Below are 22,125 nucleotides of genomic sequence, written 5' to 3' on the forward strand. Positions count from 1 at the left end.
AAAATATCACTTGTGACATACAAAGAAAATCATTTATGCTTTAGGAGGGAAAAAGAGGGAGGGAAAAGAAAGTCAAAGTAAAAATGAAAAATGGTAAAGGGAAGAAAGGAAAAGAAGGGAAGGAGAAATAGAGGAAAAAATAAACCTATTTGCCCACTCCTAGATGTTTTCGCTAAATGTATTAAAACTATTGCTGTTTTTTCTTCATTTTTTCTCTCTCTATGAGATACTGATAGGCCTATATAATACAGATCAACCTGTGTGTGGAATGTTAATGGTTGTTTTCTATATTTTTTATTTTTTTTTAGTTCTGTCTGTACTTTAGGACTAACATTTTATATATATATATATATATAATTTCAGTAACACTTTACATTAAGGTTCCCTTTGTAACGGGTTTATAAAGGTGTTTGTTAATGAGTAATAAGTCATTTACAAATGCATTATAAATCATTAATAATGCAGTTATAGCTGCATGAATAAAAAGTGCGACTTTCATGCAATACCTGCCAAATAGTGAGCCGTTTTTAACTCACATGTTATAAATGCTTAATAAATGTAATTATTAACACTTATTTAACTCAAAAAGGTCATGATGCCTATCCACAGCAGTGTATAAAAACAGATTTCTTGTTTTTTAAAGATGAAATTCCAACTTTATTTTGAAAATAAAACATAAGATAATAACCATAACTTGATGAGATATTAATAATAAAAAATTTAATCCCAGTATTAGTTATATGTGAACCCTAATGTAGGGTGGACACTTGTGAACCATTTATTAATGAGTTATAAACATTAATAACCTGTGAAAGTGAACCTTAATATAAAGTGGATACCTGTGAACCATTTATTAATGAGTTATAAACAATAAACCGTGAAAGTGGACCTTAATGTAAAGTGAACACATGTGAACCATTTATTAATGAGTTACAAACATTAATAAACTGTGAAAGTGTACCTTAATGTAAAGTGAAAACCTGTCAACCATTTATTAATGAGTTATGAACATTAATAACCTGTGAAAGTGAACCTTAATGTAAAGTGAAAACCTGTGAACCATTTAATGACTTATAAACATTAATAACCCGTGAAAGTGAACCTTAATGTAAAGTGAACACATGTGAACCATTTATTAATGAGTTATAAACATTAATAACCCGTGAAAGTGAACCTTAATGTAAAGTGAACACACATGAATCATGTATTTATTAAAGCACACACAGAAGACATTTTTTATTCTTTAAATATTAATAAGCAATTCATAATTATTCTTGATATCATGATAAAGGATACTGTAACTTTAGTATTTGGCCATCTACACGGTACCTGCACGTGACAGAAGCGGGAGCGCCGGAGTGGTTATTTGTTTAATATAAATACAAACAGCGATTACACATATAATATACAAACTAACACAGCGATTATAATATAAACACTTGAAAAACATAGTCTGCAATGTCACCTCAGTTAGCTTACCCATCAAATCAGTAACGTTAAACACAAAATTTCACTTCAGAGCATGTCGGAACAATACTGGTAACTGCGCCACTTCTTCTCATGAAAGTGGCAAGGCTTTATTGGATGCTCACTAGCGCCAACTCCTGTCACACGCCAGAACACGCATGCTTAGTGATGTAACCCTGAAAGAGTGATGTGACCTGAAAGAGTATATAAAGTATTGCCTAATATATTATTGTCACGTCTAGTTTTCTATAACTATAGCTTACTATAGTTTGTTCTCCTACATTTTTTAGTTCAGTTATCTTCATAATAAAAAAAATGCTGCATCTAATTCCTGCTTCCTCACTGCTCTTTACAACCAAATGTGACAATGTATAATAAGCAATGTATTCTTTTTATTATTATTATTATAAGTAGTAGTAGGCTATATACTTTATTATACTCTTTCAGGTTCTCATCACCATGCGTGTTCTGGCGTGTGACAGGAGTTGGCGCTAGAGAGCATCCAATAAAGCCTCGCCACTTTTCATGAGAAGAAATCACACAGTACTGTTCCAACATGAAAATTTGTGTTTACTGATTTGATGGGTAAGCTAACTGAGGTGAAATCGCAGACTACGTTTTTCTAGTGTTTATATATTATATGAGTAATCGCTGTGTTAGTTTGTAGTTATTTTAAACAAATAACCGCTCCCGCGCTGGTACTGCAAGCCCAAGCCAAATACTCAAGTTATGGTGGCCTTTATCATGATATCAAAAATAATTATTGAATGCATATTAATATGCTAATGTTCTGTAACGTGCATTCGGTCATTGATTTAATGATTTACAAAACTGTTAAATAAAATAATACATATTTAGATGCCTTTATTCAGCTTGTATCAAATATGTTTGGCTTATAGATGTGATGCTTATTATCTTTTTTGGAATACTTGATTGCTTCGCTGAATGTTTTAATTTGAGTTTACTTGCATAAGCCACTTTTCATGAGAGGTCATGCACTGTAATTTGGAGCTGTAAAAGAAAAGTTTAAACTTTTTTTTGCTTCAAGTTTAAAGTTGTGTTTACTAATACATGCATCAAAAATAAAATATTTCATCAGAAAAAAATACTATTTTCTGTGTGTACATTAATAAATACATGATTCACATGTGTTCCCTTTACATTAAGGTTAATTTTCACAGGTTATTAATGTTTATAACTCATTAATAAATGATTCACAGGTTTCCACTTTGCATTAAGGTTAACTTTCACTGGTTATTAATGTTTAAAACTCATTAATAAATGGTTCACAAGTGTCCACCCTACATTAAGGTTTACAGGTAACTAATACTGGAATTACATTTTTCATTATTAATATCTCATCAAGTTATGGTTATTATCTTATGTTTTATTTTCAAAATAAAGTTAGAATTTCATCTTTAAAAAACAAGAAATCAGTTTTTATACACTGCTGTGGATAGGCATCATGACCTTTTTGGGGAGTATCATGGGCAAGACAGAAACTTCTGGTAAGCAACATAGTAAGAAAAGTGGCAGTCATGAGATATTAATAAGAAAACCACAAATACAACACCCTTCAGTCTAATTATGAAAGTCAATTTTTGCTGCTTCTTGAAATAAACCAGGAATCTGGTTTTCAGTTAAATAAGTGTTAATAAATACATTTATTAAGCATTTATAACATGTGAGTTAAAAACGGCTCACTATTTGGCAGGTATTGCATTAAAGTCACTCTTTTTATTCATGCAGTTATAACTGCATTATTAATGATTATAATGCATTTGTAAATGACTTATTACTCGTTAACAAACACCTTTATAAACCCTTTACAAAGGGAACCTTAATGTAAAGTGTTACCATAATTTCTTTTGAATGTTAGAAGTCATCTACTAAAAATGGATCTGCTAGCACCCATCATTACTCATACTGTAGGCCTATGCTAAATTACATCATAATCTATTGTAAAGTTACTGTGGTAATTTAGAAGACAAATATTCACAATTTTATGATAGGTTTAGAGCGAGCTATATTGCAGACATCAACACAACCTTTACAAAAAGTAACCATTGTTTTATTAAAAAATAAAAAAAATGATAATATTAATAAAAACATGGTTACTATAGGCAGTCCAGGGTAACCACAAATATTAATCAGTTTCACCATGGTATATGTAGTATAATTCTGGTTAATTTTCATAAGGGGAAAACATGACTCATGATAATGCAATAACATGTTCAGTATTTTTCTATAAAGATATTTTCATGGTGTAGTTATTATTGTAATAATTTTGACATTTAGGCAAATTAGAAAATATTGTTGATGAAAAAGTGACAGGTACAAGAAAATTACTGAAAATTAAACGCACACAGTGAGAGACAGAGAGGAAAATGAAAAGAATGAAATGTGATGGAAATGTGTTTATGTGATGGTGATGGCCATACAAAAAAAAAGTGCTGTCAATGGTTTCAAAAGTTGTTGTGGGTGTATAGGGAAATATCTGGTGGTAAGTCCAGTGTGAATGTGGAAATTTACTCTCACAGTTTAAAGTAGAAATATATATATATAATATATATATATATATACACGGATCACAAGACGGCTTCTGGGACTGGGACTACAACTAGGACGGACACACACAAACAAAGGATAAGGATATCTAACTGTAAGCAGAGAGAAAACGGCAGTAACAAGAAGTTAATCATCTGACAAAGAAGCGTGAGGAAGAGCAGGGAGAAATAGCAAAGAGAATCAGAGAAGAAGTGCAACAGGTGTGAGAGCAATCAGCGCAAACGTCGACAGTAATGACAAACAGCTGAATCCAATAGGCAATGAAGGCAGAGGGAACAAAGGAGAAAAATCAAACCCGGCTCATGACAATTACGAAGTTTGTCCTTTTTGCAGGTACCATTAAGGTGTCCGCCACAAATAAAGGGTGTGCAAAGGATTGTGTACCAGGGACCCAACAGCTGGCAGGTGGAGGAACAGTGTCTGTCCACTGCTGTGACACTGATCTTTGCAATGCAGCAGGTATTGGCCTTTATTTGACTGTGTGATTTATATGTATTTATAGCAGTTGCCTTTTTCCACAATGATTATTATAATAATTCAAATACTATGATAGTTCAAAAGGAGCATATCAAATTTTAGTAGTCAAAATAATGTAAAGCTCAAAAAGTGCGAAAAGGAGAAACTTATGACTTAGTCCAGTGCTTTAGGAGAGTTTTTATTGTTTTTAGAAAACTGATGAAATTGATCCAAAAAAAAAGCATAGTAGAAGTAGTAGTAGTAGTAGTAGTGGTGGTGGTATTAATTAATACTAGTTTCTTCATAATCTTGATTAGATGGAGTGTATAAGGCAAGCTTCCACCTGCTCTTCTCTTCTCTCCTCTGCTCTTCTACTTCCTGTTTCAGTGAGTCTAGATTCTACACTACAGCAAAAACCAGCGAATATGAGACACATTCTGATGCATTACTTTACTGATTAAAGCTTGTTTGATGCTCTGCTGTTCTTTGGTGTCATAATTTAAGGAACTGAAAAACATAAACTTGAAAATGTAAAAATATAGAACCTACTCGACTTTACTGCAAAAATAGAGGTCATGCCGTGACGAATCAATCTTTTACTGGTCGCCTGTCGTCACGTGATGCAAATTCGCAGGTCAGAGTTCACCAAACGAACTTTGAAACGCAGCGAAATTTTTCGCACGAGCTTGTGTTTCCGGTCTGAAAAAAATGACGAAATTTAAGGTGCGGTCACACTACACTTTTCGTTCCATTGACTTCCGGTACACATCTTGGGTAGCCTTAAAGGGTTAGTTCACCCAAAAATGAAAATAATGTCATTAATTACTCACCCTCGTGCCGTTTTACACCCGTAAGACCTTTGTTGATCTTCGGAACACAAATTAAGATATTTTTGTTTAAATCCGATGGCTCCGTGAGGCCTACATAGGGAGCAATGACATTTCCTCTCTCAAGATCCATTAATGTACTAAAAACATATTTAAATCAGTTCATGTGAGCTCAGTGGTTCAATATTAATATTATAAAGCGACGAGAATATTTTTGGTGCGCCAAAAAAAATCAAAATAATAACTTATCTAGCGATGGCCGATTTCAAAACACTGCTTCAGGAAGATTCAGAGCATAATGAATCAGCGTGTCGAATCATGATTCGGATCGCGTGTCAAACCGCCAAACTGCTGAAATCACGTGACTTTGGAGCTCCGAACTGCTGATTCATTATGCTCCGAAGCTTCCTGAAGCAGTGTTTTGAAATCGGCCATCACTAAATAATTCGTTATTTTGGGGTTTTTTTGCCGCACCAAAAATATTCTTGTCGCTTTATAATATTAATATTGAACTACTGTACTTACATGAACTGATTTAAATATGTTTTTAGCACCTTTATGGATCTTGAGAGAGGAAATGTCATTGCTGCCTATGCAGGCCTCACGGAGCCATTGGATTTAAACAAAAATATCTCAATTTGCATTCCGAAGATTAACGAAGGTCTTACGGGTCTGGAACAGCATGAGTGTGAGTAATAAATGACAGAATTTTCATTTTTGGGTGAACTAACCCTTTAATTATCTTGTGTTGGTTAAAACAAAATTATCAAATGATTTACTCATCCTCAAGCCATCCTAGGCTATTATGATCTTCTTCTTTTATACGAATGCAATCAAAGTTATAGTAAAATATCTTGGCTCTTCCAAGCTTTATAATGGTAGTGAATGGGGGACCCCTAAGTTTGCATCCATCAATCATAAACATACTCCACATAGGGCTGTTGCGAAAATCACAACTTTGTAATATCATGCTATTGATGAGCCTAACTGCAGAGTAATGCATCAAATGCAGCAACCAAGCAATGTTTAGCAGCCAAGATATTTGCATTTTCTTTTTTTGTAAGGTTATGCTCATCTTGTTTTACACTTCATGCATCTGTACTGAATATTAAGTTAGTAATGATAACATAATGTGTACCATGTGGTGATTTGTACAGAGGCTCAGCAGATTTGTGCTTAACAAGCCTAAACAGACAGTGAGTGCAATTACTGCATCTGTCCTTCAGGCCGAGTCATATATATTTGAGATATATTGAGTCTTGGCTTTGCTGGTCAGCTGAGCCTTCTAAAGTTCCGCTGAAAGTTAAAAAGATGATTTCAACAGCTTGTTTGGTTACATCTCTCTTTTAAAGGCTTTTTTTCAGTGATGGTCATTAATTAATTATTAGCTTATGGTTTGCGAATATATCATTATGTTGTGACTTTACTTGTTGAGGCACATTATTATTAACTCATCATTTAGTAATTGTAGTAATTTGCACATGAATTTGCACAAATAATGCAGTAATTAATCATGTATTAATGCATATTACTTTACCTGCTTTGCCTGGAAGTTGAAATACAAGGCTTTGGCACACCTGTGGTAATTAACAAGTTAATTAACACTATTAGTTAATAAAATAAGTTATTAGGTAATTAATCCACAATGACTCTGCTAATGTGGCAATCATTAATGAATAGCTTAGATAATCATGAGTTATACATTAATTCAGTATTTGGTGCATTAGATAAACATGAATTAATGCTTATTAGTGCACACGTATTGTAAAGTGTTACCGTCAGTTTATAGAATAGGTACTGACCAGTGATAATATGTCTGAATATACTGTATTTGTGTGTGAATGTATTTATTTATTAATTTAATTTCTTCTTTGTGTAGATCCTTTCCCAATGGGGCTGGGGATTTACCAGATCTGATCTTTTACTCTTTGCAAGAGTATGTGCAGGTGAATGATCTGGATACACCTTTTATACTTGGGAGGCCTGGCCGAAAGTGGTTCCAGAGATTTATGAGAGACCATCCCGAGTTGGCGGTCAAAAAATCTGAGCAGTTTTCTGAGTCAAGGGCCAGGGCAATGAATGACACTGCCGTTCTTGACCACTGGTTTAATGAAGTTCTCAAAAAAAAACAATGGATGACTCACAGTTGCGTGATAAACCACAGAACATATTCAATGTGGATGAAACTGGATTCATGACCAATCCTGCCTCAGAGAGGGTCCTTGCACCAAAACACAGGGGGAAGTGGTAAAGAGCAGATAACTCTGTGCATTACGGGCAATGCAGCAGGTCAAAGTTTGCCACCCTTTACATTCTACAAGGCAAAACACCTCTACAGCTCTTGGTGTGTTGGTGGTGTAGAAGCTGCCAGGTATGCTGTGTCCCATCATGGATGGGTGGAGAGAGGATTACTTCAAAAACCTTTTCTTGCCAGAGTCTGCAAAGTATTCAGTCCCAAACTTTCCAAGGATTCTCATTTTCATTGGCCATGCATCACACATCTCCCTCAAGTTGGCTCAAATGGCAGAGGAAAACAATGTCAAACTCCTGCGACTTCCATCTCAACTCACTCACATTCTTCAGCCTTTGGATAAGGCAGTATTTTGAGAGGTTAAAAGGCAGTGGAGAAAGAAACTGTTGTGTCATGCACGGGTGTCCAGGGACAAGATCAGGAGAGAAGATTTACCTGCAAAGATCAGTGAGGTATTGGAGACATCTCTAAAATCCCAGAACTTAAGAAGTGAGTTTGAAGCCACTGGGATTTTTCCATGTAACCGAAATCGGGTAAAAAGCCAAATAACAGAGGTCTATACACCATATGCAGAGGCAGTCACTGATTCTTCAGAGAGTGTTCCTACACTGCATCAACCACCAGAGCCCACTACTGATCAGAGTACCACCAAAAGTCTGCAGACTAACAGAAGTGTATCTCCACTCCAGACATTGCCAGTGAACTCCATGTGGATTCCATGTCTCAGATTGTTCTGAGTGTGGAAACAATCCATGGATCAAACGTTCTCAACATAAAAAACGTCCATGTTGCAAGAGATAACTAACGTAGCTCAGGCAAGCACTTCAAAGGGCACCAACTCTGCTTCTAGCATTAAAGGTGCCCTAGAACACTATTTCACAAGATGTAATATAAGTCTAAGGTGTCTCCAGAATGTGTCTGTGAAGTTTCAGCTCAAAATACCCCATAGATTTTTTATTATACAATGTTTTAACTGCCTATTTTGGGATGTAATTAAATATGCGCCGATTTAGTGCGTGTCCCCTTTAAATGCTCGTGCTCCCCGCCCCCAAGCTGGCAAGAGTCGCAACTCCATAATACATTTTATAAACAAAAGTTCACACAGCTCTCTCAAAATGGATCTTTACAAAGTGTTCTTGATGCTGCATATCAGATCACGTAAGTATGGTAATTATTTTTATGGATGTTTACATTTGATTCTAAATGAGTTTGATAGTAGGCTATGCTCCGTGGCTAACGGGGCTAATGCTACACTGTTGGAGAGATTTCTAAAGAATGAAGATGTGTTTATGAATTATACAGACTGCAAGTGTTTAATAATAAAAATAACGATGGCTCTTGTCTCCGTGAATACAGTAAGAAACAATGGTAACTTTAACCACATTTAACAGTACATTAGCAACATGCTAACGAAACATTTAAAAAGACAATTTACAAATATCACCATCTCCATCTGCCATTTTCGCTATTGTCACTGCTTGCTTGCTTCACAATACCTGCAGAACTTATGATGATTCGGCTGTACTGCTCCAGACGTTAATACTGGTTTGCTTTGAGCATGGGCTGGCATATGCAAAAGATGGAGGCGTACATATTAATGATCCTGACTGTTGCGTCACAGTCGGTGTTATGTTGAGATTCACCTGTTCTTCAGAGGTCTTTTGCACAAATCAAATTTACATATGAAGGAGGAAACAATGGTGTTTGAGACTCACTGTATGTCATTTCCATGTATAGAACTCTTATTATTCAACTATGCCAAGGTAAATTCAATTTTCAATTCTAGGGCACCTTTAAGGATTTTTTTCTTGAAGCACATTACACCAAACAAAAAAGAAAGCGCCAAAAAAACGGAGAATAAATACACTAAAGTATAGCGAAAATGTAACATCTCAAGAAGCCATGACCAGGCTAGCTGAGAAGGAAAACATAAAAAACACACAACATTCCAAAGATGGAATGAAGAAAAAAAAGACAAAGAAACCACAATCAAGGAAAACACAGACAGCACAGAATCAGAAAACAGAGGCAGACACAGAAAAGGCTCAAGTCTCAACTGATCCATCCTTAATACAAACAGATGAAAACTATGCAGTCATGTTCACCTCACCTCCAGCCTATTATATTGGAAGACCCATTAATGTGTCCAGACCCCCTGAGGGAGAACACTACGTGATGAAATTTCTGAGCAGAGGTTCAGCTAACACATATGCGCTGCCAGTGTGAGACAAAATTGAGGGTGTTGAGAAAAAATTCATTCTGTGTGAGGCAAAACTAGAGGGTGCAGGACCCTTCTACTTGAAGAACCAACAAGAGATAGAGAATCTCTACAAAAAGCGACTAAGATAATATAAATACGTTGACATCCATTAAAGAGGCTTCACAATTAGGCTAGTTTCTGTTTTCATCCCCATGAATTAAATGATTTATTGGTTTGTTTTGTTATTTGATTTTTGAATGTTACTTAGCTGAATGTGGACTAATCTAGATGTTGCAATGTGTTTGACACTTCACTATGAATATATAACTGATCAAATTAAATGCTTTTTTGTTTGATTTTAGTGTTCTATTTTTTGTGATTGATTCTGTACTTTCAAATAAAACAAAATACTACTGAAACTGAATTCAGGAAAACTTTCTGCTTCGCTCATAAAAATGTCACAATAGTAAAATTGTTTTTTCTTCTTTGGTGTTTTACGACAATTAGCATCCAAAATGGAAATATCTCTGAACCATCATCCAGTGTCTATATGGTTTGTACCTGATCTCAGACCAGTTTTATTAACTTGTAGAGATCTGAATGACACATTTGTATAATAAAAAGAAAGAGCTGTAGTTAATAGTCTCTTATTGGCCTGATTAACCAGCTCTCTATAAAACAAACAAAACAAGCCCTGAAAATGAATAAAGAACACATTATACAGAAACTTCATAGTTAATGACATTCAGTTATTTGTTTTTTTTATTTAATAGATTAAACTTTCAATACAACATCTGGAATTTGTTTGTATAAGCTGTGGTTCTGCATGTTTGAGCTGAGTTTTCATTCCATTTACCCAGTTTTGACCAGCAGGCGTCGCCAACGTGTGGCGTTTTGAGCGATCCACTGAATCAGTTTGTGAAGCCATTGGTTCAACTAATTCAATGTTTAATTTCTCTGGTTTTCATGTTGGTTACACGTCTAACTATAAATGTAGTCTGTGCAAGTAAAACCCAAATCTGAAACTGAGTGCAGACATTCAGTGCTAATTATTGTTTGAATAATCAATGTAATAGGACACACCAGGGCAACAAAACACACCTGTTAGTCACATGTTCCAATACTTTGTCACAGGAGCAATGGGGTGGATTCAAACAAAAGATGCTATCTTCTAAGTTTTGTATCAGATCCAGATGTAAATACCTGGAAATAAAAGCTGAAATGCTGATCTCTTGTCTCATACCCAAATGTTTTCAGTCTACAGCAAAAATAAAGGAATTGGCCTCACTGATCCAGTACTTTTAGAGGGGAGTGTAAATTTATGAATTTTACAGTCTTTCTTGATAAAACATAATACATGTATGACATAACTGCTCACATCAGCTTGCAGAGCTTCTTCTTATGGAGGAAGAAATAAAGTTTTGTTCAAATGAGGTAGGCGTTGTTTTAATCTGCATGGAAATTGCAAAAAGGCTTTTAAGAGAAACTTGTGAGAGAATTTTTTTCACATTTTCATAGCCTAAATTACCTTTATTTATACATTTTTCTGGGCAAGGTGACTTCATCTACATATTGTAGATGACCTTCCACAGCTCTGTCCTTCATGTGGAGAGAAGCATAGGCAAAAAGGCTAAACTGACCAATGGGTAAGAACAATTTATACATATACATTGCAAAACACACAAGTAACTGTTCTTCCTTAACCCCTTAAGCCCGAAGTGTCCCACTGGCATAATAAATGACTGCACCAAGGGGAGGGATATAGCTTCACTAATAATTTATTTTGCATAAATCAATAAATCGTTTTAATTCTTTTGTTGTTTTTGGAATACTTCTTTCATGTAGTGGACAATTTTAAGATTCTGGTCTATTTTTGCTTCCATGTCTTCTTTTACTCTAATGGAAAAAAACCATCTAAATGTGTATTTTGGAAGTTGTTTGTTTTAAGCCTACTACCCTCCGTCTGTTTGCATCTGTAGATTTCTTATAAATTAACCAAAATAAGCTAACCTGCATATTTAAACACATCAAGAGTGTTTTTCCCCTGAAATGTTACTTAATATATATTAGTACATAATATATAACATATATTAGATATGTACATAATATACACTATATTGCCAAAAGTTTTGGGAGCCCTGCCTTTACGTGCACATGAACTTTAATGACATCCCTGACATTCTTAATTCGTAGGGTTTAATATGGAGTTGGCCCACCCTTTGCTGCTATTACCGCTTCAAGTTTTCTGGGAAGGCTTTCCACAAGGTTTAGGAGTTCATGGGAATTTTTGACCATTCTTCTAGAAGCGCATTTGTGAGGTCAGGCAGTGATGTTGGCGAGAAGGCCTGGCTCGCAGTCTCCGCTCTAACTCATCCCAAAGGTGTTCAGTCTGGTTGAGGTCAGGACTCTGTGCAGGCCAGTCAAGCTCCTCCACACCAAACTCGCTCATCCATGTCTTTATGGACCTTGCTTTGTGCACTAGTGCGCAGTCATGTTGGAACAGGAAGGGTCCATCCCCAAACTGTTCCCACAAAGTTGGGAGCATGAAATTGTCCAAAATGTCTTGGTATGCTGAAGCATTAAGAGTTCCTTTCACTGTAACTAAGGGGCAACTAAGCCCAACCCCTGAAAAACAACCCCATACCATAATCCCCCCTCCACCAAACATTACACTTGGCACAATGAAGTCAGGCAAGTACCGTTCTCCTGGCAACCGCCAAACCCAGACTCGTCCATCAGATTGCCAGACAGAGAAGCGTGATTCGTCACTCCAGAGAACACGTCTCCACTGCTCTAGAGTCCAGTGGTGGCGTGCTTTACACCACTGCTTCAGACGCTTTGCATTGCTCTTGGTGATGTAAGGCTTGGATGCAGCTGCTCAGCCATGGAAACCCATTCCATGAAGCTCTCTACGCACTGTTCTTGAGCTAATCTGAAGGCCACAAAAAGTTTGGAGGTCTGTAGCTATTGACTCTGCAGAAATTTGGCGATTTCTGCGCACTGTGCGCCTCAGCATGCGCTGACCCCGCTCTGTGATTTTATGTGGCCTACCACTTTGTGACTGAGTTGCTGTTTTTCCCAACTGCTTCCACCTTGTTATGATACCACTAACAGTTGACCGTGGAATATTTAGTAGTGAGGAAATTTCACGAATGGACTTATTGCACAGGTGGCAACGTATCACAGTACCATGCTTGAATTCACTGAGCTCCTGAGAGCGACCCATTCTTTCACAAATGTTTGTAGAAGCAGTCTGCATGCCTAGGTGCTTGATTTTATACACCTGTGGCCATGGAAGTGATTGGAGCACCTGAATTCAATGATTTGGAGGGGTGTGTTTTGGCAATATAGTGTATATTGAGGAGAGAAGGGAGAAGGAAACCAGTTTGGAAATAACAACTGAGGATTGGGAAAAAAATATGTAAACTTATACTGGAAAGGATTTTGCTGGAGAAACATTATCCGTTCTTTTATTACTCCTAAACAGAAAAAAAAATTTTTTTTGGTAGCGTTAATTGTTGGAGACAGTGTGGTTCTCAAGATGCCGACCACTTCCATATATTTTGGCACTGCCCTAACATCAGATGTTTCTGGAAAGATATACACAGTATACTAGAAACACTTCAATTGATTGCAGTTTTGAGGTACTTTATTTGGGCATTGTGCTGATGGTTTCCTAGTGGTGTCAAGTATTTGAGTAAATGTACAGTAATTATGGCACCTAACTTTTTCTGCAGCAGTTTGTTCCTGGAGGGCCGTTATGCTGCAGAGTTTAGCTCCAACCCTGAAAAAAACACTTACCTGCCTGTAACTTTAGTAATCCTGAAGACCTTGATTAGCTTCAGGTGTGTTTAATTAGGGTTGGAGCTAAACTCTGCAGGACAATGGCCCTCCAGGATCAATGTTCCCCAGCCTTGATATAAAGGCATTGAAGATACTATATCTTGTGCGTTTTGCCTTTACTCACCCAAACTTGTCAACAAGGCTCCTTTACATGAATGCGAGTGCATGAGCAGGTAGTTGCTGAATCGCAGGTGTTTCATATATGAGATGAGGTCATGACTGCACCAGTGATGAGGCTAAAACCAGCACATCCAGTGCTTTGACTACTTAATTTTACTTAACATTATTTTATTTATCAACTATATTGACAAGACCTTTATGAAGGATATGGGTTTACTTATGGCGTTTTTGTGCGCTTGAGCTCAACTGAGACTTGTAGACTTTTGAGAGTCTGTTTTGTCGACTTTGAAAATAATTTTAGAAAATAAACATGATTTCTGATCAATCAAATCAATTGTTTCTTATTTTCACTGGCATTTCTCTCCGGTGTTGAGGACTAGTAGATCTTTGAGTCTACATTCAGCATGAGTAAAATACTTCAGTACTTCAGTCAAGTTGTATTAGAATTGGTGACTTGTAACTTGTAATGGAGTCATTTTTACTGTAAGGTATCTGTACTTTTATTCAAGAATGTTTTCATGTACTCTTTACACCTCTGCTCTTTCCACAGTGACGACTTCTAAAACAGTTCTCTTTCGAGTGAATCCTCATGTGGCACTTAAGGTTACCTTTAAATCTGAAACTCTTTCCACACTGACCACATATGAATGGCTTCTCTCCAGTGTGAATGTTCATGTGTTCCCTAAGGCTTGGTTCCCGTGTGAAGCCATTCCCGCACAGAGTGAAGGTCTAAGGCTTTTCTCTACTGTGAATTCTCATGTGGACTTTAAGGCTTCCTTTTCGACTGAAACTCTGTCCACACTGTTGGCAAGTGAAAGGTTTCTCTCCAGTGTGAGTTCTCATGTGGACTTTAAGGCTTCCTTTTCGACTGAAACTTTGTCCACACTGTTGGCAGGTGTAAGGCTTTTCTCCAGTGTGAACTCTCATGTGGACTTTAAGGCTTCCTTTATGTGTGAAACTCTTTCCACATTGTTTGCAGGTATACGGCTTTTCTCCAGTGTGAATTCTCATGTGGATTTCAAATTTTCCTTTTCCACTGAAACTCTTTCCACACTGTTGGCAGGCAAATGGGCTCTCTCCAGTGTGAATTCTCATGTGGGCTATAAGGCTTCCTTTTTGACTGAAACTCTGTCCACACTCTTGGCAGGTATAAGGCTTTTCTCCAGTGTGAATTCTCATGTGGACTTTAAGGGTTTCTTTAAGTGTGAAACTCTTTCCACATTGTTTGCAGGAGTAAGGCTTTTCTCCAGTATGAATTCTCATGTGGACTGTAAGTCTTCCTTTTTTACTGAAACTCTGTCCACATTGCTGGCAGGTGAAAGGTTTCTCTCCAGTGTGAACTCTCATGTGGACTATAAGGCTTCCTTTTTGACTAAAACTCTGTCCACACTGTTGGCAGGTGTAAGGCTTTTCTCCAGTATGAATTCTCATGTGGACTTTAAGGTTTTTTTTAAGTGTGAAACTCTTGCCACACTGTTGGCAACTAAAGGGGCTCTCTGTAGTGTGAACTCTCAAGTGGACTTGTAGGTTTCGACGATGATCAAAACTCTTTCCACACTGTTGGCAGGTCAAATAACTTTTAATTCCTGTCTTTTGAGCTCTTTTTTGTGAGTAAGTCTTTTTAGTCTGTGTCGCTCTTTCCCCAGTCATGAAATCATGATGTTTATCATAATGTTCTTTCTCTTCTTCCCTTTCATTAAGTTCATGACCCGCCTCTTTCAGTGCCATTAGGTCTAGGGCAAAAATAGACATAAAACAATTTAGACATTTAATACATAGAACCAACAACATGTATGATCTATACACTCTACTATGGATACTAGGGATGGGCAGCTTTGGTCCTGGAGGGCCACTGTCTTGCAGAGTAATGTTTCATCCCTAATCAAATACATCTGCCTGTAATTTTCAAACAGTCCTGAAGACTTAGGGTTACATTTTGGGTTTGGGATTGGGTTAAATTTTGCAGGTGTGTTTGGATCAAGGATGGAGCTAAACTTTGTAGAATAGTGTCCCTCCAGGACCAGAGTTGACCATCCTGTCTATAGATCTTATACTCAATACACCAGTGGTTTTCAAACCTGGTCCAAATGGACCCACCACTGCACATTTTATATGTCTCCTTTATTTATCACATCTGGTTAAGATCATCAGCTTGTTAGAAGAGAGCTGACATTGATGGAGGATTCTGCAGCTTTAATAGCAAACTACAATTCCTGTTCATCAATAAGGTAAGAACTGGATCCATTGTAGACCTAAATATACTCGAATGTATGAAATTAAATGAAAAGCTGTTCCGTATTCCGGTGTGGTTATCGATCTCACTACATCCATACCGTGCCCGAGCATAATCCAACCGTGCCTCTTCAAGCGGGCCAGGGCACGGTACAGAGCGATCACACTAGTCATACGAACCAGACTTAGAGGGTCAAAAGTGCTCGGCACAGTTCGGATCGCCTAGAGGGAGTACACCCTTAATTTCTGTTTTAAGACACATTTTAATTTTAAAAAAATCATCTTTCAAAAATCTATATCATCCAGGAAAGTGGTTAAATCTTTCCCTGACATTGATGACATTTTCTATAATTGATGACACCACGCTTTCCCGCCATTGACGGAATTTTCCAGCAGTCCGTGTTTTCATTGGTTACTCATCTGAATCAGTACAAAACCTACAGATCAAAACACAGACGAAGAAGCAGAAACAAGCGATAAAACAGAGACAACAGCGGCAGCAGCAGAAACAATGTCAGCCTCAGGGGTGTGGAAATAGTTCCAAATTAATGATGACAACCCACACATTGCGAACTGCATGCAAATCGCGCTGAATGACACGGACCATAAGCGCTCTCTCTCTTTCTTGCTCACGATCCCAGTTCTCTCAGACAGCGCGCGATCAGTTCTCCTTGCACCTGAATGGTCAAATGCACAAATGTCCATAGTTGTCAAATGTTCATCGTGTGGAGTATTTCACGTAAATACAGTCGGTTAAGGCTTTAGTGGACGTAAACAGGTGGCTGAAAACAGGATATGTGTCAGTATATTACATCTATGGATTCTGTCTTAAAATGACAGTAGCCTAATTAAATGTTTTATTAACATTAAAGACTGACAAATAACAAAATATTTTAAATGAATATAAATGTAATAAAAGACGAAGTTTGTTTGTTTTTTATTTTGTTTTTTTATTATGACTTTTGTAATTATGCCTTTTGAAGGTTATTGGACACTAAAATTTGTTCTTTAAGTTTGTGACAAGCACATAAATATTATTACTTTTTTCATTAGAGTAATAAAAACTGTCCTACATACAATAGTCTGTAGTATGTTATGTACACTGTGTTGTGCTTGGAAAACCACCACATCACCAAAAAAATAAAATAAAAAAAATAAAAATAAATGTATCGGTATATCAGTGGGTATCAGAAAAAAAATATCGGTACTCATACTCGATCCTTAAAAAAATGGTATTGTGCATCCCTATTGATCAACATAAAAATCAAAGCTTTTTAACATTATTCAATGAAACGTTGAGCCCATGAAGAGGTGTAGGAATATATAAGGTATAAAAGTATAACATGCAAGCTTTTGGACTCGGATGTCTATTATTGTTTATATTGAACGAGTGCCCAATACTGGCAGAATCTGTCTAGCTACTTTAAATGTAACTCTCTAAGCTCTCGATTGCTTGGAATCTACTTGTAGTCAGATGCAACTTATGTTCCAGAAAATACTGTAAATACTTGATCTTGCACCTGCCAAAGACACATCGGATGTGCGTACCTTGACCTTTTTTTTTTACAATGACCATGAACCACAATTGATCAGCTCCATGACTAAACATACAACCCCAATGTGATCTAAATCTTTCTCTTTTTTTCCCAAATAAATCCCACACCATGGAAACACCAATCAAGATATCAAACATCTGTTCGTAATTTAGCATAAATAAAGTCTTGGGCTACGTTCACACTGTGAGTTCAAATCTGATTTTTATGCATATCTGATTGAAATCTGATCAAATTTAGCAAGTGTGAATTGCCAAAAAAAAAAAAAAAAAAAAAAAAAAAAAATCACATGAAATGCGATTTATGAAAAAATCAATTTCAAGCTACATTCATATGTGGTTTGAAATCCTATTCAAAAATCTAATTTCTGTAAACCCGTTTCAGTCTGACCGCTCTGATAGGATTTCACATGGTTTATGTGACTTTCTCACAGCACGTAAAATGTACACATCAGACGTTGTTATAGGAAACATGCTTAAAGTCGCTGCAGAAACAAGGTTGTGTTGTTGCAAAGTGCCGGACGAGCAGAAAATGACAATATAACGGAGACATGTTTGAGACCGGCGGAGACGACAGCGCAGAATTAAGCCGCTCATACCAGCCTCCTACAGTTCTGCCGCTGTCTCAGAAGATGCAGGAGTCCAATGCGGCTGCACAATGTCATGTTGTACATAAGACAACATCTGTATTGCAAACCCTTCTTGTTGCCGATGTTGTTGCTGTTTTTGGCTTATGCCTACCAATGCAATGTCATTGCCATAGAAACCAATGCAGATTTTCCAGAAAACGAAAGAGTGGCATGAATAAACAAATCGGATCTGAACAGCTGCGATACACAGTGTGGACGCCAAAAACTTTAGATCAGATTCCAATCGGACACGCAAATAATCGGATTTGGACTGACAGTGTGAATGTAGTCTTAGTCTTGTAGGAGCGGGAGCTGCTTAAATTAGAGGTGGGGGTTCACCTGAGGGGAGAAGTTTGCAATAGAGTTGTCAAAAGTACCGACATCTGTACCTAGTTGGTACAGAACATTTTTAAAAAAATAAAAGACACTTTGAGCGCTGTAGAGCGGATTCGTAAACACTTCTGATTGGCCATTGTGTTCACGGCTCATTGGATATGTCTGTGATTGGCTTCAATGATCAACGCTGTAAAAACGTGGTAAATAATCATCAATGAAGCTCTTCACCGAGCGCTTACACAGATACACACAGGAGCGTTTGAAAGCAGGCATCTATTGCGGACCAGTCCACTGATAGACGGCTGCTTTCAAACGCTCCTGCTTTCAAATTCAAACACTTCTGTGTGCTTTTAAACACTGCCATGTGTTGATCATTGTAGCCAATCACAGGCATATCTGATGAGTGCGTCAACACAATGGCCAATCAGAGATATTTTTAAATTTCAGCACCAACATGGTACCAAAGTGTGTACTTTTGACAATTTATTCTCTGTAAAATTATACTTCTGTAGAGCTGGACATTTTAATAATGATCAAATGACTGAGTTCAGCTGTGAGAATAAAACCAACCTGTTTGTTCCTCAGTATCTTCATGTTTCACACTGAATGTTTCTTCAATCTTTATTTCTTCAAACTCCTCTTTATTAAACTCAATCTTCATGTCTTCAGTCTCATCTTTATTAAACTCAATCTTCATGTCTTCAGTCTCATCTTTAATAATCACCATCTTTATGTCTTCAGTCTCCTCTTTAATAAACGCCATCTTTAAGAAGAGAATAATTAACAGAGTTAATGGTCTTAAATGACCTGGTAAGACAAAAAAACAAAACAAAACAAACTCAAAACTAACGCTGCAAATTAATAAACACTTAATATTTAGGCATTTATGAGCTACATTTGGTATTTAATGAGTTATAGATTATATGTAAATGATTACACTTTGATGGAAACATGAGCAGTTCGTTTGTAAGTTACACTGTAAAAAATATTCCGTAGTTTTTACAAAATAATTTTGGCAGCTGTGGTTGCCAGAATAATTTTGTAAAAAATACAGAAAAAAACTGTAAACACATTTACAGAACAAACTGTCAATTTTACAGTATAAAACTGTAGTTTACAAACAAGAAAATTTGAATGTAAACAAGTAAATTCAACAATGCACACTACTAATAAAATCTGTTTTGTACCTTTAACATATACTGACAGCCACCATAATAATTCAGGTGGTAAAAGAGAAAGCCACATGAAGAATCAGAGTTCATCACAAGCAGCTTTTCCACGAGCTGAAGTATATACTAATGTAAAGAGGGTGCAAAGAGTCATTCACGCAAACGCAAAACACCATCATGGTAACCCACAACACTTACATAATGCAATAAACATTCATTAAACAACAGAAGATGTAACATAAAACCCTAATTTACATAACTAATAACAAAAACTATTAAGAAACATGATTTTTTTAAACAAAATACTTTCAAATATGGAGTGTCACACAGGGAATTGTGGGAATATCAGTTTACAGTTTTTGACTGTAAATTATACATTGATTTGTTCTTTTTTACTTCTAAAAATTGTAAAATTTACAGCATTTTACTGTGAAAATTACATAAAATGTCTGGTAAGAGCTTTTACAGTTTTTCCCTGTATATAGTACTGGAACTTGCTGTTAACCTATTTACATTTTTTTTTCGTAACGTTTTTACAATATTTTACTGTTAAAATCACATTCATTTTTTACAGTGTAGTGTTTGTTGTTCTCGTTTATGTTCACTGTTTGAGCAGCACGAGTCGTGATTCACTGAATCATTTCTCAAAGTAATTGATTCAATTGACTCGGAGTTGAAAAGTTCAGTTTCTCCATCATTACTCGCCAGAGACTGAACTCGTGTTCATGATAAGCTGATTTATGATATATAGAGAGAAATGAGACGCAGTTTACTGTTTCTCATCAGTGGATGAGCTTTACTCACACAAATATCATTCATTGCATTTTAGACAAAGCATTAAAATGTTACATTAAATAATAAATAAACCAATTTCACATCGCTTGTTTAAAAAAAAAAAAAAAACCCCGATTAAAACCTTGAACTATTTCTAGCGATTTAAACAGCTTAAATTCATAAAACAAACCTTTCTTCAGCAGAATCACAGCAGATGCAGGAGCGCGGCGCAGTCTTATGACGTCATGTCGTTACTCCAAAATAAAAGTCCTGTTCACCCGCTGCATTGACCTACAATCACAGAAGTGCATAGAAATCTATTTTTATATAATCGTTATAATCTTTTTTTTATTAAAATTAAAACAGTGACAAATATGATACAACACACATAAAAAGGTTGTATGAGTTCATAAAGCAGAGTTCGTTCATTCATGTCCAAACTGAAAGTTGAAAAATGTTATGAAAAAAAAAATGTTAAGTTAATTTGAGTCTAAATATAAGTATAAAATATGTAAAAAAAAAAAAAATAATAATAATAATAATAAAAGAAGCAATCAAAATTAAGTATAAATGTAATTCATTCAATACAAAAATGATTGCTAAAAGGTACAGTTAGGGTTAGGGTTAATCTTTCACGTAATTTTAATTATATCAATAGCAAGTAAAGTCTTCAGTGTCAAGGGTCATTTGTGTGAGTTGCTGCCTATGTAGTGATTCAAATTCTGCGATGCTCTTAAAAGAGACTTCTGGTTCTCTTATGTGCTTTTATGTGGTTGTCAGGTTTGTTGTTTAGAGAAAATCAAAAAGAAAGAAAAAGAAATAATCACCAAATATCTATATTTCATAGGTGTATACATTTACTGAGAATTTGGAAAGTGTCAATTAAAATGAATACAGAAGCAATGGCCTGTTTGTAGAAGAATAACAGGAAGAAAAAAACATCAGTGAATAAAATACTAGTGTAGCCTTTGTAAAAACATACAGGAAAATACATTGTGTTGTTTATGAAGCTGTTTGTCAGCGCTCTACTAATATCTATGAATTATGAACTGACATCACATAAACGTAATGAGATTTTTTTTTTTTTGAGTATTGTGTTTACACCATAAATCCTCCTTTGTGTTGCTATTTTAGAATTAAAGCTTTTAAAATAAATTTAAAAAATTACTGTTCATTGGCTCATCCTGTATCTGTTAACTGTGTAAGCAGCAATGGAAAATACAATAAATAAAATTGCCAACCCATTTTGTTGTAAATGTACAGTATCTCACAGAAGTGAGTACACCCCTCACATTTTTGTAAATATTTTATTATATCTTTTCATGTGACAACACTGAAGAAATGACACTTTGATACAATGTAAAGTAGTGAGTGTACAGCTTGTATAACAGTGTAAATTTGCTGTCCCCTCAAAATAACTCAACACTCAGCCATTAATGTCTAAACCGCTGGACACAAAAGTGAGTACACCCCTAAGTGAAAATGTCCAAATTGGGCCCAATTAGCCATTTTCTCTCCCCGGTGTCATGTGACTCATTAGTGTTACAAGGTCTCAGGTGTGAATGGGGAGCAGGTGTGTTAAATTTGGTGTTATCGCTCTCGCTCTCTCATGCTGGTCACTGGAAGTTCAACATGGCACCTCATGGCAAAGAACTCTCTGAGGATCTGAAAAAAAGAATTGTTGCTCTACATAAAGATGGC

At 36.2% G+C, this 22,125-nt stretch overlaps 2 protein-coding genes and 1 long non-coding RNA gene across 3 annotated transcripts in view; 1 reads left to right on the top strand and 2 right to left on the bottom strand.

The window, feature by feature from the left end:
* The window catches only part of LOC127508826 (gastrula zinc finger protein XlCGF57.1-like), a 102,308-nt gene extending 81,656 nt beyond the window's left edge, over positions 1-20,652 (bottom strand). Inside the window, exon 1 of the mRNA XM_051887203.1 lies at positions 20,615-20,652. The gene's annotated coding sequence lies outside the window, so the exon portion shown is untranslated. The remainder of the gene's footprint in view (positions 1-20,614) is intronic.
* On the top strand, positions 4,057-9,513 carry LOC127509007 (uncharacterized). The gene is made up of 2 exons (XR_007929090.1): positions 4,057-4,494; positions 7,198-9,513. It is a non-coding gene; the product is annotated as an uncharacterized LOC127509007 (long non-coding RNA).
* Positions 14,208-20,716, bottom strand: LOC127508835 (gastrula zinc finger protein XlCGF52.1-like). Its single transcript, XM_051887224.1, has 3 exons — positions 20,615-20,716; positions 19,052-19,244; positions 14,208-15,465 (listed from the first exon to the last, which is right to left on the bottom strand). The coding sequence occupies exons 2-3, from the start codon at positions 19,242-19,244 to the stop codon at positions 14,462-14,464; spliced, it is 1,197 nt and encodes a 398-aa protein (XP_051743184.1). The 5' UTR covers positions 20,615-20,716; the 3' UTR covers positions 14,208-14,461.
* Positions 20,717-22,125: the final 1,409 nt, after the last annotated feature.

Source organism: Ctenopharyngodon idella, chromosome 3, assembly GCF_019924925.1.
Source record: "Ctenopharyngodon idella isolate HZGC_01 chromosome 3, HZGC01, whole genome shotgun sequence".
Classification (NCBI taxonomy): domain Eukaryota; kingdom Metazoa; phylum Chordata; class Actinopteri; order Cypriniformes; family Xenocyprididae; genus Ctenopharyngodon; species Ctenopharyngodon idella.

Excerpts from the sequence above, each read along its gene's own strand:
- LOC127508835 (XM_051887224.1), bottom strand. The coding sequence starts at position 19,244 with ATGGCGTTTATTAAAGAGGAGACTGAAGACATAAAGATGGTGATTATT. Across the intron at positions 15,466-19,051 it reads AGATACTGAGGAACAAACAG|ACCTAATGGCACTGAAAGAG; the intron begins GTTGGTTTTATT and ends TTTTTGCCCTAG.